General features: G+C 42.4%; 1 protein-coding gene across 2 annotated transcripts in view; it reads right to left on the minus strand.

Moving 5' to 3' along the window:
- LOC112228555 (polypeptide N-acetylgalactosaminyltransferase 10) overlaps window positions 1–16,918 on the minus strand; it is an 82,704-nt gene that overhangs the window by 45,832 nt on the left and 19,954 nt on the right. Inside the window, exons 2-4 of one of the 2 annotated variants that reach the window (XM_024393964.2) lie at window positions 14,855–14,960; window positions 14,285–14,423; window positions 4,963–5,129 (exon numbers count right to left, since the gene is read on the minus strand). In XM_024393964.2, coding sequence (XP_024249732.1) covers window positions 4,963–5,129; window positions 14,285–14,423; window positions 14,855–14,960 — 412 coding nt within the window. Of the gene's footprint in view, window positions 1–4,962; window positions 5,130–9,512; window positions 9,581–14,284; window positions 14,424–14,854; window positions 14,961–16,918 lie in introns of those variants that run through there. The other variant, XM_042309272.1, reaches the window with a different exon arrangement.

The raw sequence follows: 16,918 nt of genomic DNA on the forward strand, positions 1-16,918 counted from the left end.
AGGGTCGTGAGTTAAGTTCCTTGGTGTCCACATCACCAACAAACTATCGTGGTCCAAACAGGGAACGACAACACCTTTTTTTCCTCTCAGCAGACTGAAAAGATTTGGCATGGGTCCCCAGATCTTCAAAAAGTTCTACAGCTGCACCATCGAGAGCATCCTGACCGGTATCACCGCCTGGTATTGCAACTGGTCGGTAACCCTAAAGAGGGTAGTAAGTACATCACTGGGGCCAAGCTTCCTGCCATCCAGGACCTATATGCTAGGCGATGTCAGAGGAAGGACCAAAGAAATGTACAAGATTCCTGTCACCCAAGTAAGGTAAGCGGTACCGGAGCACCAAGTCACTTTACCCCTATCTACATGTACAAATTCACACGACTAACTTGTACCCCCGCACATTGACTCAATACCAGTACCCCCTGTTTATAGCCTCATTATTGTTATTTTATTGTAAATATAGTAAATTATTTTCTTAAAACTGCATTGTTGGTTAAGGGCTTTTAAGTAAGCATTTTACTGTAAGGTGTTGTATCCAGCACATTTGTAAAAAATGTTTCTGGCAAGTCAGTTAAGAACAAATTCTTATTTACAATGATGCCGCCCCACGTGACAAAAAAAACATATTTGATGCTGTGGCACTAAAGCCCCATGTCACATACAGGAAATGGGTCCGATGTGATTTAAACATGGGGGAGATGGAACAATCTGGACAGATTAAATCAATTAGGGGGAAATCTCCATGAAAATGGCTTGTGGGAGAAGGCCAGTGGGGGCCATCAGTCAAACAGCTGCCTGACAGCATCCCCCCCATGGGAGAATATAGCGTAGCAGTCTGGTTGCCATGCCAACTTGGAGAAAAGCGAGGCCCACTTTTCTGACAGGAGCTGCGGGGGATGAGTTTAAAACATGTGAAATCGTGAGAGAAATAGAAACCCTTAGAGCGATCTGAGGGGCTTTGCTGATACCTACAAAAGCAGAACATGATGAAGCAATATGTGACAGGGAAAGAGATCAGCTGATCGACCTCACACAGACCAATGACTGTGCACAAAGCCCTCAGAGCTGTCTAGCATCCTCCCTGTATGGCCCTGACAACCCACTAGACAACTTTCTGCATAGTCTCTGACATGCAGAACAACTTCCTGTGCTGAGCGCTGTTTTGTCTGCTGCACTGTAAAATCACTTCTGCTCAATGTCAAATGCTCCATGAAAACAGTAGGCACGGAGTTCAAGCACACAGGGCTCTAATGCCACCCTGCAGGTTGTCAGAGACCAAAGGACATGGCCGTTCTTTAAAATTTTTTTTTTTACACACATTCCTGAGGTGACTGACAGCCATTCCACCGCAGTACCAGGCCCCTTCCATCTCCTCATGTGTCCACCAAACTGGGTGTCCAGGAAGGAGAGGGGAAGGGGATGAAGAGTGAAAACAGAGCCCCTCCCTAAGGGTGGGAAGAGGAGACGGATGGAAAAAAGAGCGTGCGAGCGACACTTACTTTCTGTGACTCAGACCTCACGCCTGAGCTGCTCCATGAAATTAGAGCTGCCCACAAGATAGACCTGGCAACACAAGGTGATCGTGGGCAGAAAAGACAGAGGGAGAGACAGAGCGAGACAGCAAGGTTTAACAGCCACAGAGAGAGACGGAGAAAGAAATGTTACAGAGGATGGGAGAAACGGGCAAAGAGGGGACTGTGTGTGTGGGTATCTCCTATTCATGAGTTTTTGCACTCTGCACACCTATACTCAAATTGAAGATCTCGTGATGAGGCGAGGGAAACAATGATACAGAGAACATACACTGAATGGAAGTTACACTGAGAAGTCCAACAACAAAAGACTGACTTTGCAGTGACTTACTGAAGAGGAAGAAAAAGGTTTTGGTTGACAAATCCAAATGAAGCTGTCAGAAGACAAATAGAAATGATCAAACATTGCTTGTGATACAAAAATCTGAAAACAGTCTAGATGACACAGCAGTTTGTTGTGTACTGCTGTAATTACATAATATGTACACGAGGATGTAATTACCATAGCTACCAGTATGTTGATGATTACAAACAAACAAATACCTACCATGTGTTTCATCAACAGTACTACATTGTTTTATTTCCTATAACCAGCTAAGCCAATTGTAACCAAATCTAAACAAAATGTGCATTCCTCCAGATAATATATAACAATATCTGAATTACTACAGGTCACCTAGTTACGGTAGCTCAACTGGTGTACAACTGGGGTACGACAGTTGAACTTAGCTCATGAGGCATTTACAAGTTATATTCTTCAAGAATCAAATTGGTAGATATCATGAATTTAGTCCAAAAATGGATTTAGCAACTGCCGATTGTCCCTGCCACCATGCAGTTTCCTTAGGCTAGCACTGAACTAAATGCATTTTCTAGCTGGAAAGGTAGAATTGCTACCTCTCTCGACATAAGACTAAGAAAGCACACACTTTCTCCGGCTAGCTTTGTGATAGCTAGATAGGCTAATAGCCCACGAAATGAACGCTCAAGACTTTCTTAGCCAATGTTGCAAGGATCAAGCTGAATTTGCCTAGCTCTCTGGAAAGCAAGCTAACCACACCAGCATTCCTTCCTACACTTTTTGCCCAAGGAATACTATTCTCGTAGGCATGGAGCCTGCTGCCCCTGAATAGGGAGAACCGAGCAGGGCTCCTGCCCCAGCACACCTATGTCCATGCAGGGCTAAAATAGCAGGAAAGGACACACACTCTTCGTGTATTGCCTGCTTGGTGTCTGAGCACGCTAAGGCAGACCCCGAGTCTTACGTGCACTGCAGGGACCTTCCCTCGACCACACACAGACGGCGACTGCATGCTCAACTTATGCAGCCTCTCGGACAAGAAGGAAGCATATTTCATTGACATTCCCGTCGAGGCGAAGGAACTGTTTGGGACGGCTATTGCACCACGCGGCAAAAGTATTGAATTTCTGCGCTGCAGACCCGGGAACTGTGGCAACCCGGTCTACCCCTCCACGGGCCAAGGCTTTGTGGCAGTGAAAGGACAACACGCTGGAACCAGGGTTTCCCATACTGCAAAGCCCCAATGCAACAGGCAGCGAACCCACAGGGTTTCCTAAAAGAGGCCGACACTGGGGGAAACAGCATTTTGCTGCAGCCACGTCGAAGTTACTAATTCCCCTGGAGGGGAAGAAGGGGTGCTCGACCTGGATTGATTATGGGACTGAATAGGAATCAGACCCTGGACAGCATGAGCAAAATAATTTGTTAATTTTTCCTGAGCAAATATGACTCCTCCACAGCACTGTGCCAGAAGCCATTCAGTACAGTGTGCGGTCAAACAGCATTGAATGCTCTGTGCAACCCCACGTTTAAAAGTCTATAGTATGTGACCTATAGCCTTTACAGTCTGTACTTTACCAAAGACGCTGCAGATCACATTATAGCCTTTCCTATTCTGCTCCCCTATAACAAAGTCATGCTCAATATTCTATCTATAGAGAAAGTGAATTCTGAAATATCCCAGGAGAAAGTTTGGGCAGGAAATTATGCAAAACAGGGATTTTTGGTTGTTGTGGTATTTCCCCCCCGTTTCGATCTCGTCTTATTGCTGCAACTCTCCAACGGGCACGGGAAGCGAAAGTCCAGTTATGTGTCCCCCGAAACATGACCCGCCAAAACGCACTTCTTAACACCCGCCTGTTTAACCCGGAAGCCAGCTGCACCGACCAAGGTCAGCCTGCATGCACCCGGGCCGCCACAAGGAGTTGCTAGAGTGGGATGAGCTAAGTCCCCCTGGCCAAACCCTCCCCTAACCCAGACGACGCTAGGCCAATTGTGCGCCGCCCTATGGGACTGCGGATCACAGCCGGTTGTGATAAAGCCCAGGATCAAAGCCGGGTCTGTAGTGATGCCCCTAGCACTGTTATGCAGTGCCTTAGACAGCTGCACCACTCGGGAGGCCCTACACACAGGGATTTTAACCGATATGATTAATCCCTCCCCACTGACACACAACAAATAAAAAGATAACAGTAATGTTAATTAATGCAATATTGGTTTTGAAGAATTAAACTTATAAAAAACATTAAGTGAACCAGTGAGGACCCCACGTCATTCCATCTCTTTGCTCCTACCTCAAAAGGCACTGAACAATTAATTCCTAAAGTGGAGATGGTCAACACATCCGTCAATGAGTCCAGGGTGGCGGTGGCAGCGGGAGCTAATTAAAGATGAATTAAACATTGTGTGATGAATGCAGGGTGGAGGCTGAGAGGGGCTTGGAAGAGAAGAGCTCAGCTGCGGCAGTCTGAGCCTCATTAATAAATGACCACAGGATAGCCCTCTGCAAACAGCCGAAACACTAGTAAACAAATGAGTCACTTGTACACTGAGGAAGCATTTGACACTCTTAGACCCAAAATGTTACAGACCTTTATCCATCCTGCCCTGTCTTTCTAATGTCTTCGAAAGCCAAGTTAACAAACAGGTCACAGACCATTTCGAATCCCACCATACCTTCTCCACTATGCAATCTGGTTTCCGAGCTGGTCATGGGTGCACCTCAGCCACGCTCAAGTTCCTAAACTATATCATAACCACCATTGATAAAAGACAGTACTGTGCAGCCATCTTCATCTACCTGGCCAAGGCTTTCGACTCTGTCAATCACCGCATTCTTATTGGCAGACTCAATAGCCTTGGCTTCTCAAATGATTGCCTCGCTTGGTTCACCAACTACTTCTCAGATAGAGTTCAGTGTGTCAAATTGGAGGGCCTGTTGTCCGGACCTCTGGCAGTCTCTATGGGGGTGCCACAGGGTTCAATTCTCGGGCCGACTCTTTCCTCTGTGTGTGTATGCGGGCAGCGATCGGTTCAAGAGCATGCATTTAGTTATTGAACAAAAAAAACAAGGACATTTCTAAGTGACCTCAAACCTTTGAATGGTAGTAGACACACGCACGTGCGTACCTTTGTCACTGAAGTCGTCCACCAGTATGACCTCAGCGATGAGCTCAGGGGGAGAGCGGTTGAGCACGCTGTGTACTGTCCTGAGCAGGGACGACCAACCTTCGTTGTGGAATGGGATGATGATGCTGGTGTTGGGCAACTTCTCCCCATACAGCTTCTGTTTACAGCTAAACACACACAAACAGGCAAATAAAATAATAAGCAACAAACAAACAGCAATTGCCAAAAAGCAAATAGAGTGACTACTGAGGGGCTGTAGAGCAGGGTTGGTCTTCATAAAGTGTCTGAGTATGAGGATCAGTTTTAGCTTTTAAGAGCATAGTGAATAACATTACATGGCCGGGTGGGTCTAATCCTAGATCACTCATAGTGTGAGATTCTTTATGATGACAGGCCCTGGTGTTGCACAAAAGTTATCTTCTGGAGAGATCAACAATACTTTAGTATTATCATGTAGGCCTAGTATTCATGACCCACAAATGCAACCGTACACAATGATACACAGTAATGATATATCACAATATTAGGCTATATAATATGATTACTATATTGAAGTAATCATAGCAGATAATGAAAGCGGCAGTTTCTGGTTCATTGGTAAAAATGAGAGCTAGAGCAGAGCACTAGGCCAAATCTAATTTGTTGCAAAACATTGAGACAACTCAGACCAATTACGAGCACACCCACATTTCCTTGCATTGTATCGCTAGAGCAATGGAATTTAGTGGCTTCCTTCATTGGAATACTGTCACAGCGAATCAAAGACATTGAATGTATCAAGACCAGATATCCACTCTGCAATTCCGGTGGTGACAACATGACTGTCACCACGCGGGAGCGGGCCTCCAGGGCAGACAGGACCACCGATTAGATACGAGAGGGCAGGTGTGGCCACCTCATTGGTCTAACTGACAGAGTGATGGGCCTGACAGCAGATTGTCACAGTGACACTTCAGCCTTCAGAAGGCCAAGCTCCTGCCACAGCATCCTCTTCATCATCCCTCACTTTTTCACTAAAGAGGAGAGGGTCCCAGGTCCCACAGATAGTGCTGCGAGAGACCGAAAGCGGGAGAGAGGGTGAGAAAGAGGAACGAGTGTGAGATAGCTAATTGCTCCCTAATTTGCAAAGGCGGTATACTGGGGTATTTGGAAATAGCCAGAGGAGGGTTTTTTAATACGTTTGAAAAAAAATAAAAAATGCAAGTTTTCAATACATTTTAATATTTGTAGCAATTGTTTTACTAAACCCTGCAGTCAACTTGTGCAAAGCGTTAGGAGATAAAGCAGATTGCGTTCTTCATTTCACACATCACATTATTTTACATTATGAAGCTTACCGTAGTTCCCCAGAACAGTTGAGCCAGTCACGTGTTTGTTAGTAAATAGCACAACAGGAGAAAAGGGGAGCAGGTGAGTCCAGCTGTGTATTGACAGAGGTAGCGCTCTATACCGAAAACCAGTGTTTTTGGGATGTGCAACAAGTTGTTTCTTTCCCACACGTTCCACAAAAAATAGCTTCATTTTCATCAGATAAACAGAAGGGCAACGCTACTTGGCTGGCAGCCAAATGAGTAAATGAGCTTACAATTTTTTTAAAAGCAACGTCTTTTTTGCAAAATCGATTCATGGCCATCATATTTCTAATGTTTAGGCATATCATAGAAAGAATGTAGCCAGCTATATTTGCTAACGTTTTGCTTTAAGTTACTCTTGCATTTTACCAGAGATAAATAGGCTGGCTACACCAAGAAAATTACCAGAGAAAAATAGCTACATAAGTCCGAGCACTGTGTGCCGAAACTCTCATCCGAGTTTAGAAGTGCAACTTAAGTACAAAATCAGTCAGATGCCTAGGCAGGCCCGTTGCCTTTGCTACTTTAGACTCCACACAGAAACCAGGTGTAGACATGCTGCTGGAAAGCCAGTACTTTTCTTCCTTCAGACAAGCATTCCTCAAAATGTTGTTTATTTGAACAATGTCTCTCATTCACATTCACTTGTAAATGTTCAAACTCACCCCCCAAAAAAAAGACATTTGGTAGCTCCTACCTATATACGTATAACTTTATGAATTGGATTGCCGGTCTTTGGAATTTTTAAATTTATTTTCATTTGCGCTCGTTAGTATATTTAGCTAGCAGCCGCCATGGAAATACACTATTACTTGTGCTAATTTTAGCATTTTTGAAAGACATGTTTCTTTTTGCATTTGTCGCCCCCTTGTGTACTAAACAGATAATATTGAAAATCCCAGGGTGAGAGACATAACGATGTGAAAATGTGGATACCGCCTAACCCTACTCCCTAACCAGACTCCTTAGCAGGGCTCCTAAGGACAGAGCAAGGGAGTAGAGCGGCGTAAAAAAATAATAATAATAGGGAAAGTGAGACGCCAGCCACAGAGCTTGGGCGAGTGACTGCGGCAGCGGGCAAGCCGTAAGCCACCGCTTCATTACACATTATTAAACAACCGACAAATCTGCCAGATCGGACCCTTAAATTCCTCTGAAGGGGCCAACGTGTCATTCCCATGGCTGTTGAAACATCAATGGGCTGCTTGGAGCGAGATGGCTAGGGACTGTAAGAGCACTGAGCAGGCAGTAGCCCATTCCGCAGAGACTCTACTCACTGAAATTAGACTAGGGGAAATGTACCCAGAAGAAGCCAAAAGGCCCTGGATACTAAGACCCAGATGTCTTTATCCAACACCATTGAACAGCTTAGGGAACATAAGCTATTCTCTACTGGCAGTTACAAGTCGTTATACAATGCTTTCGGAAAGTATTCAGACCCCTGGACTTTTTCCACTTTGTTACTTTTCAGCCTTATTCTGAAAATGATAAAATTGTTTTTTTCCCTCATCAATCCACAAACAATTACCCATAATGATGAAGCGAAAACAGGTTTATAGAATATTTTGCAAATGTATTCAAAATAAATACATTACATAAGTATTCAGACCCTTTGCTATGGGACTCGAAATTGAGCATTCTGTTTCTATTGATCATCCTTGAGATGTTTCTACAACTTGGAGTCCACCTGTGGTAAGATCAATTGATTGGACATGATTTGGAAAGGCACACAGCTGTCTAGGTCCCACAGTAAAAAGTCCATGTCTTAGGTCAGTTAGGATCACTATTTTATTTTAAGAATGTGAAATGTCAGAATAATAGTAGAGAGAATGATTTACTTCAGCTTTTATTTCTTTCATCACATTCCCAGTGGGTCAGAAGTGTAGATATACTAATTGAGTGTTTGGTAGCATTGCCTTTAAATGGTTTAACTTGGGTCAAACATTTCAGGTAGCCTTCCACAAGCTTCCCACAATAAGTTGGGTGAATTTTGACCCATTCCTCCTGACAGAGCTGGTGTAAGTGAGTCAGATTTGTAAGTCTCCTTGCTCGCACACACATTTTCTATGGGATTACATCCACAGGTACACCACCAATTGACTTAAATGATGTCAATTAGCCTATCAGAAGCTTCTAAAGACATTACATAATTTTCTGGAATTTTCCAAGCTGTTTAAAGGCACAGTCAACTTAGTGTATGTAAACTTCTGACCCACTGGAATTGTGATACAGTGAATTATAAGTGAAACAATCTGCATGTAAACAATTGTTGGAAAAATGACTTGTGTCATGCATAATGTAGATGTCCTAAACAACTTGCCAAAGCTATAGTTTGTTAACAAGAAATGTATGGAGTGGTTGAAAAACAAGTTTTAATAACTCCAACCTAAGTGTATGTAAACTTCTGACTTCAACTGTAGGTCAGCAATGGGGAGTTACTGCTTCCTACAAGAACACAAAACATGTAAGGTACATGTCAAGCTGTCTTTGAAGCTGTCTTTGAAAAGCCAGTCAGGTAAAAAGCTTGTGTTTACATTTTTAAAAAGGGGAAGTGTTGTATTTTCAGACAGGTAGCCTACATTGTCTAATTCTCTGTATGGTAATAATACATTTTATTTTGTAAAGTGGTTTCTTGCATCATATAAACACAACGTAATGTACAGTCACCTATTTGGCCCATGGTGTTACAGACAAAGTAAAACAGTTATGCCATGTAGGACTGCACTGAACACCACACACAGGCCATCATAGAAATCAAAAGCTATTTCCATGTGAAAATGTTATGGGATTTGCTCCATTTGTTTTGTTGGTAGGCTTACATTAGCCAAAAAAAACTAAGGCTACAGCTTCAGTGTTCACTGTAAATGCGCGCCGGAAGTTGCACAAAATTCTCACAATGTTCAAGTTTCCGCTCACAAGACCAAAGATTTGCTCAGTGCCCCCAAAAATTGGAAGGAACATTAATCCCGGCACAACGCCTCTCCCCATGTGACCTAATTTCTGTGTGCAAGTACTGAAATGCATGTGTAACTGATAGATGCACACACGCACATGTTAATATTTTAAAATGTATAGTAAATTGTATGTTTTTTTAAAAGTTGTGTCGGACCTCAGTAAGACTACCTGTTGCCATTGGCATCGGCTAATAGGGATCCTAAATCAATCAAATCTGTTGTTATTTTACATTATGAAGCTTACCCTAGTTCCACAGAACAGTTGAGCCAGTCACGGATTTGATTGTAGATACACATCAGTCAGAGCTCCGTCTGCTGATAGAATGTCTGTTAGTGAATTCTCATCGGAGTGGAGAAGTGCAACTGAAGCCCGACATTTGTCTTAAATAGAGCTTACATTACAATAAGAAGCATTTTAAATCTGCAAGATATTTCTTATGAATTCTTTGTTTCCTGCGTGAAAAATGTAGAATTCTGCATTAACGCGACCCCTAACTTTAATTTGCTAGTTAATCTAAGTAAGTGGATGAATTAATAAGGTGACAGGGCATCATATTATCAAACACGGCAGAAAGCTGTGACAAGTCAAATCCCTTTGGATTCGTTATTTGTACAGATGCCACCATCTTGATTTCCTTGCGTTTTTTCTCCTCTTCGTTCTCAGCCCATCTTCTCCTCTCAGAGCAGAACAGGCAGGCTCATTGCCCTAGCGACTCCAGACATACACAGCGTGTAGCGTACACACGCTGCTCCAGAGCTAGTATGGTTCTTCCTTCAGACAAGCATACGTCAAAACTTTGTTAATTTGCACAATGTTGCTAGTTCACGGTCGCTGTAAAATGTCCAAACTCACCAAAAATGACATTTGGTAGCTCCTACCTGTATATGTATAACTTCATGAGCTGGATTGCCCATCTTTGCAATTAGTTTATTTTCGCTTGCACTCGATAGCATATTTAGCTAGCAGCCTCCGTTGACATTCACTATTACCTGTGCTAATTTTGTTAGAAATCTGATATATATACATTGGGCAGCAATTTTTTTTTTAATGTGCCCCCTTGTGTACTAATCCGGTAATACCGTATATATCCCAGTATGAGAGGAGGACGGTATGAAAATATGAATACCGCCCAACCCTAAATCAGATTATCATCTGAAATCAAGATACCTGACGGGACTTTTAATAAATGCAGAAAATCTAACAAAATAAACGTTCTACGTTCTAGAACGTTCTACCACCATGTTATTTTTGTGAAGACTATTTGGTTTGGAGTTTGGACGAAGTTTCTATGTGAAAACTATTTATGCTGAACAAAAATATAAATGCAACATGCAAAGTGTTGACCCCATGTTTCATGAGCTGAAATACAATATTAGAGATTTTCCATGTGCACAAAACTCTTATTTCTCTCTAATTTTGTGCACAAATTTGTTTACATCCCTGTTAGTGAGCATTTCTCCTTTGCCAAGATAATCCATCCACCTGACAGGTGTGGCAAAGAAGCTGATTAAACAGCATGCTCACCACTCAGGTGCACCTTGTGCTGGGGATAATTAAAGGCCACTCTAAAATGTGCCGTTTTGTCACAAAACACAATGCCACAGATGTCTCAAGTTGAGGGAGCGTGCAATTGGCATGCTGACTGCAGGAATGTCAACCAGAGTTCTTTACAGATAATTGAATGCTAATTTCTCTACCATAAGCCACCTTCATTGTTTTAAAAAATTTGGCAGTACGTCCAACTGGCCTCACAACCGCAGACCATGTGTAACTACGCCAGTCCAGGACCGCCACATCCGGCTTCTTCACATGCAGGATCGTCTGAGACCAGCCACCTGGACAGCTGATGAAACTGATTAGTATTTCTGCATATAAAAATATATTTTGTGGGAAAAACTCCCAAGTGATTGCAACAACACATCAGTAGGGTAAAACTAACCTGTCTCACGACGGTCTAAACCCATCCTGCCCATCTCACGTTCCCTATTAGTGGGTGAACAATCCAATGCTTGGTGAATTCTGCTTCACAATGATAGGAAGAGCCGACATCGAAGGAGTCGCTATGAACGCTGGGCCGCCACAAGCCAGTTATCCCTGTGGTAACTTTTCTGACACCTATGCCCTCCCAGGCCTACCCATGGCTGCACCACTGCCCAGTTAAGTCCATAGATTAGGACCTAATGAATTTATTTCCATTTCGTGAACTCACTCGCGCATAAGAGGGATGCTTGCACTAACGGTACTGGCCCATGCACTGATCAAATACACCACTGGAACTCTGATTAAGATGTTTACATGTACTAACAATTTGAAAGACTGCTCAGAAAACAAGGTGCTTTATTTGGCGTACGCTTACTTTGATTCTGACCTTACACCGATTAAGAGAAGAAGAATAAGGTGTTGAGATGACTAATGCCATACTAGGCCTCACAGGTCTGTGAGAGCCAGACATCTTGCTTGTTTGTAGGTGACAAAATACTTATTTTCCACCATAATTTGCAAATAAATAAATTAAAAAGCCTACAATGTGATTTTCTGGATGTTTTTTTCTCATTTTGTCTGTCATAGTTGAAGTGTGCCTATGATGAAAATTACAGGCCTCTCATCTTTTTAAGTGGGAAAACTTGCACAATTGGTGGCTCACTAAATACTTTTTTGCCCCACTGTAAATATACTCAATAGCTTATGAGGAAAGTAGCTATATCTTCAAATATGAATGAAATACACCTTCCACTTAATGCTCACATGCATTTTGTATCATCAGGAGCATATGAAACAACTAGAGCCCAACCCTCATGTGATTTTTTTCCCCCGATTCCCATTTTAGGGAGGCAAAAGTCACCGATTACTGATATATCTGTCGATATTTTGTTTTAGGGGTGGAATGAAAAAACAGACCTAGGTTTATACAACTTTTGTGTGAAGGAATTAAACAGATATTCTGAATGATGCTTTCAAGAAAATATAAATGTCCTGAATGAGAACATTTTATTTGTGGTTTACAGGATTTCCACCAAAAATAAACTAGATCCTCTATATGCTAAACCACCACAAAGGGTCACTGGCCAGATTGATTTAAACAAAGTAAATCTGAAACTGCAGTTCACAAATGTGACCAGATTCAGGAAACTAGGGGTATGTAGAATGTCACAACTTAACAGGAGAGCCGTTTGAATGTCAAAATTATTTATTTATCAAAATGCATTTTTGGGCAGAAATGTCTTCCTGAACTTTCATGTGCCTTAATAACACACTCGTATGCCATCTGTAAATACAAATACAATTATTAAATTACGAGCCTTTTTGGTTAAGCCAAAGAAAGAGCTGCCAACCTTCCCCACTAGCCATGATTGGCTGAGATAATGAGTGGGCTGGACATGCTGAGAGAGGAGTCCGGATTGGTCTGCCATAGAAGCTTGTCAGTCTGTGTGGTAATCCTATCAAATGCTGATAAAAAAATATATTGTGTAGTAGAGCTGCATACGTGTGGCTCTCCACTTCCTGGAGGATCAAGTTTTGAAAATCAGCGGAATTAGAGTATGATAGCTAAAGAGATGGAGGCAAAACCGGTCTCCGGATTTCATCTTCAAATTAAGGGCAACCGTGGTGTAGCATTCCTGACAGGGAGACGCATCCATGCATGATGATGTATACAGGTAAGATAGCTAGTGTAATATTTGATTGTAACGTTAGTCTAGCATTACATTCAAATATTACACGTTTTCTAATTTTGACAGAGAGTGGCTTCATTTCAAGCTAACGTTAGTTGGTTGGCTCCCTACCTGACGTTATTATTAGTTTCCCAGAGACGTTTGTTGTTCCAGTTCGAGCCTAATGTTAGCTAGCTAACATTGAACATGGTTGGTTAGCTCCCAGCACTGTGGCATGGTTGGCACTGTTTATTGTTTAACTAGCTAACGTTGGCTGGCTGGCTCGTTAGCAAATGTTACGATGTGACGTGTACAACACCCATTGAATACGTCTGCACAAAAGCGCAATTAAATTGTTGCCAGCAGAGCTGGTTAGGCTGTTTTCATGTTATCCAGAGGTAAACAAATCATCGGCCAGAGCGTCGAGTGTGCACTTCGAGAGCGAAACGAGATGGGTAAGGGTGTGAACGATGCTGAATGGGTGTAGACAAAGAAGAGCTCTTCACTAGATAGCAAAACATTCAAAAGACGATTTTCTCAAAAATGAGTTTACAAGTTGATCAACTTTCAAAGCAGAATTACTTTCCCATTGTTCCTGAAATGCAGTGTATGATATACCATTTTGTAGCTGAGTCTACTTTTAAATAATGTAAAAAAAACACCACTTGTTGTTAATCCAGGTTGTGAGTCACAAATAAACATTGAAAAGCAGTAACATGTCGTTCGGAACGTCACCACTAGGTTTCATCATCAGCATTTGTCTCGAGTAGATTTACTACAGTATTTACAGTCAAAGGTCATGTAAACTAACACTTTATGGCAACCTCGCAATGAGTGTATGTTACGACAAAGGTTAGCTGTTCATTATGACAAATGTTTTCTTAACTCCTCATGAATGCAAGCCATGGCCTGAATGATAGAGCTGCGACAACTGTCTTGCTTTTTGCAGATAGCATATTTTTTGGAAAACTAACTAAATAAGCCCACTGTCTAAAATAAATAGGCCCAGACAGTAATCGTGTTATTTTTGTATCATGGACAGGTGTTCACTTTTGCACCAGCCCAGTGTTAGAATATAAGTAGCACAGATTGCTAGCTAGGCTAACTACCTTGTTGGCTAGATAGCTAAGCTAATGTTATGTTAACTAAGTGAGAATGTGATGAAGACAGGGCTGGCTGCTTGGTGAAGTGTACTTTTGATTATTTACATATTCAAATACGCTGACTACGGAAAGTCTAATGTCGGCCAATAATATCTGTCAACCGATCGGGCCCAAGAAACAACGGTGACTAAACTCTACTTGTCCTTTCAAAGGAATGTGGAGTTGACAAGCTGGGTAAATTAAAAGAGAAACACGCACTCACTTTGGGTGCCGGATGTCTGCGACAGAGCGGTTGAGGGAGATCCTATCGCTGACATAGATGTTGAACCCATTCTCCCTGTAGGCCTGGTCCACCCGGTCAGTGTCCGTCAGAGGAAATGGCTTACCCTGCTCTCCGTTACCTACGCACACACGCACAGAGAGAACAGAAGAGACATGAGTGCAAAGATAATGTCAACTTAAGTTGAAATGCCTTGGTCCATCCATCTGTTGTCATGTTCTAGCCAGTAATGATCTGCTTTTCTCTGACAGACAGTGAAAGTACCTGGACTTAGTGTCAGCTAAAATCCCTTCTTCTGTCTGAGGTACAGTACCTGCTGAATGAACCATAAGGACATTGGAAATGTCTTGCAGTCTGTCGAGCACATCAGTTTTAAATGGCCTACAGTTGTTGTGTTAGAATCAAAACCATTGAAAAGCTCATGTTCCTACAAACATATAATGCCTTGTGTGGAATCATTTGTTATTGCAGTATAGTTGTGGGCTTCAAACCTCAAACTAAAAAGGGGAGTGTGTGTGTGTGTGCGAGGGATTTCCTGAAGTTCTGTCCTACCAGAGCGAGCAGCATCTCTCCTGATTGCCTCGTAGTCGTGCCAGTCCTTCCTCCGCATGCCGTCCCGCCCCACCTGGGCATCCTTCTGGGGCCGGACGTTTACTCCCTGCCAAAACACACAGGAACAGAGGGTCAAACATCAGGACATACACCCACACACAGAGGGAATCACACACATACAGTACAGAGGGTCAAACGCATCCACGCATGCAGCACACACACACCAGGAACAGAGGAACATATCAGGACACCTCACTAACCAGCAACCCTTATACCAGAGCCTGTGAGGCTTGATGCTCAAGTAGCTATATTAGTAGGTCTACATCACATTGGAGCGCATATTCATAAACATAACCATACAAGGAAATAAACAGTTGCCCATTCCCCAACAGCAGAGAATCTTGCAAACACACAACCATTACCAATAGTCATTATGGGATTTTTTTTGCCATCAGTTATAATTAAATGTAAGAGCTGGTCCTTACGTGCTGCTATGCTTTTCAGCATTTTTCAGAGGTTTGAGAACTGTTCTTATGAGAGCAGAGCAGAAGTGGAAAATGGGAATGAAGGAACTCAAGTATGGAAAAACTCATTTGACTTTAACACCAAAACTGGCATAGGCCAATAGCCACTGACATTTGATTGAGTAAATAATAATAATCTCAACAAAAAACATCCTGCCACTTCCCTGACTTTTCCTAAATGTTTGTATTTTACATTGCTCGGTTGTCACAATTTTGAAATCAAGTATTTAGAGCCTTTTAACCTGTTTTTTTCCACACCTATTCCCAACTAACCTGCCAAGACAATGCGATGTAGGAATTTGGTACCCAGCCAGGCGCTAATGCGTCTCTCTCTCTCTCTCTCCTTACTGAATGAATCACAGATGGATGAATGGGCGATGAGTTTGTGTTATGCCTATTTATTAGAGTTGGTGTTCTCGTTAATAACTTCACCACGCGCCTTGCAGGTTGGTACCATTCTCTTACCTTTTACTTTGTAAAAGGAAGCGGTTACAGGACGGTCTTATTTACTAGAACTATACCACATTTATTGTAAGGGAAACAAAAACATGCAAAACACATTCTTGACTATCAAAGTTGATGAGCGAGGGGAAAAAAACTACACCAGTCAGCCTGAAACTAATTTCACACATAAGAGTTAGCCTAAAGACAATATTAAATATCTGCTAAATTCATATAGGGGAAACACTGCTTCACAATGTCTCAATTCCATCTCAGTAGGGGAGGAGGGGTCACAGTTGGTGTCAGGTAGGATGTCCATCGGCCACAAGGTGAGAGAGCAGTGAGGTTAGCACTGGGTCAGACTAGAGTCAATGGACCGCTCTGAAATAGACAGACGCACACGGTCCTTCATACACATAAAATCCCTAGCAGAAAAAGACACGCTAGGTACAATTCAATCCATCACTTGGTTTTAGCTATGGAAGAACAAGGAATTTGAGACATAGCAGTAAAAGTACAAAAACAAACTCAGTGCTGCGAAGTTCACACAATGGAAATGTATAACATTTAATTTCAGGCTTGTATCCCTGTGAGAATATCAATCCCAAGGCTCGCACATGCTCGTTTTCACATAGGTAGCGCACACACTTCTCTACTCCATTGAAAAACGCATGCAGTGATTTGGCCATTAATCAAAGTCATCATCCATGTTCTAAAACTGATCCCTTTTAGGCGGGCAGACGTCACAAATTTGGATCACAACACAATGGGGAAATAATTAGCTCAATGGGAGGTTGCAATTAGTGAAACATTGTTCATGCAAAATGGAAAAGCCTAATTGCATGGATCTCAATTAATTACTCAAATCAGTCTGCTAAGTAATATCACTGTGATGCGAAACAAACACACAAATACAACTTTTTGGTATTCGGGGTTTGGGCAGGGTACACCGTATTTGCAATGTATGCATGTAGGCTAGGCTACTACTATCTAGTCTAGGCCAATTTGTCAAACCGATTATACATCAAAGGCCCACATAAAAGTTTAAACTGTTGGCCAGTGTGTGTGTGTGTGTGTGGGGGGGGCTAATTAGGCTACA

The sequence above is a fragment of the Oncorhynchus tshawytscha genome, linkage group LG30, assembly GCF_018296145.1.
Source record: "Oncorhynchus tshawytscha isolate Ot180627B linkage group LG30, Otsh_v2.0, whole genome shotgun sequence".
NCBI classification, from domain to species: Eukaryota; Metazoa; Chordata; class Actinopteri; order Salmoniformes; family Salmonidae; genus Oncorhynchus; species Oncorhynchus tshawytscha.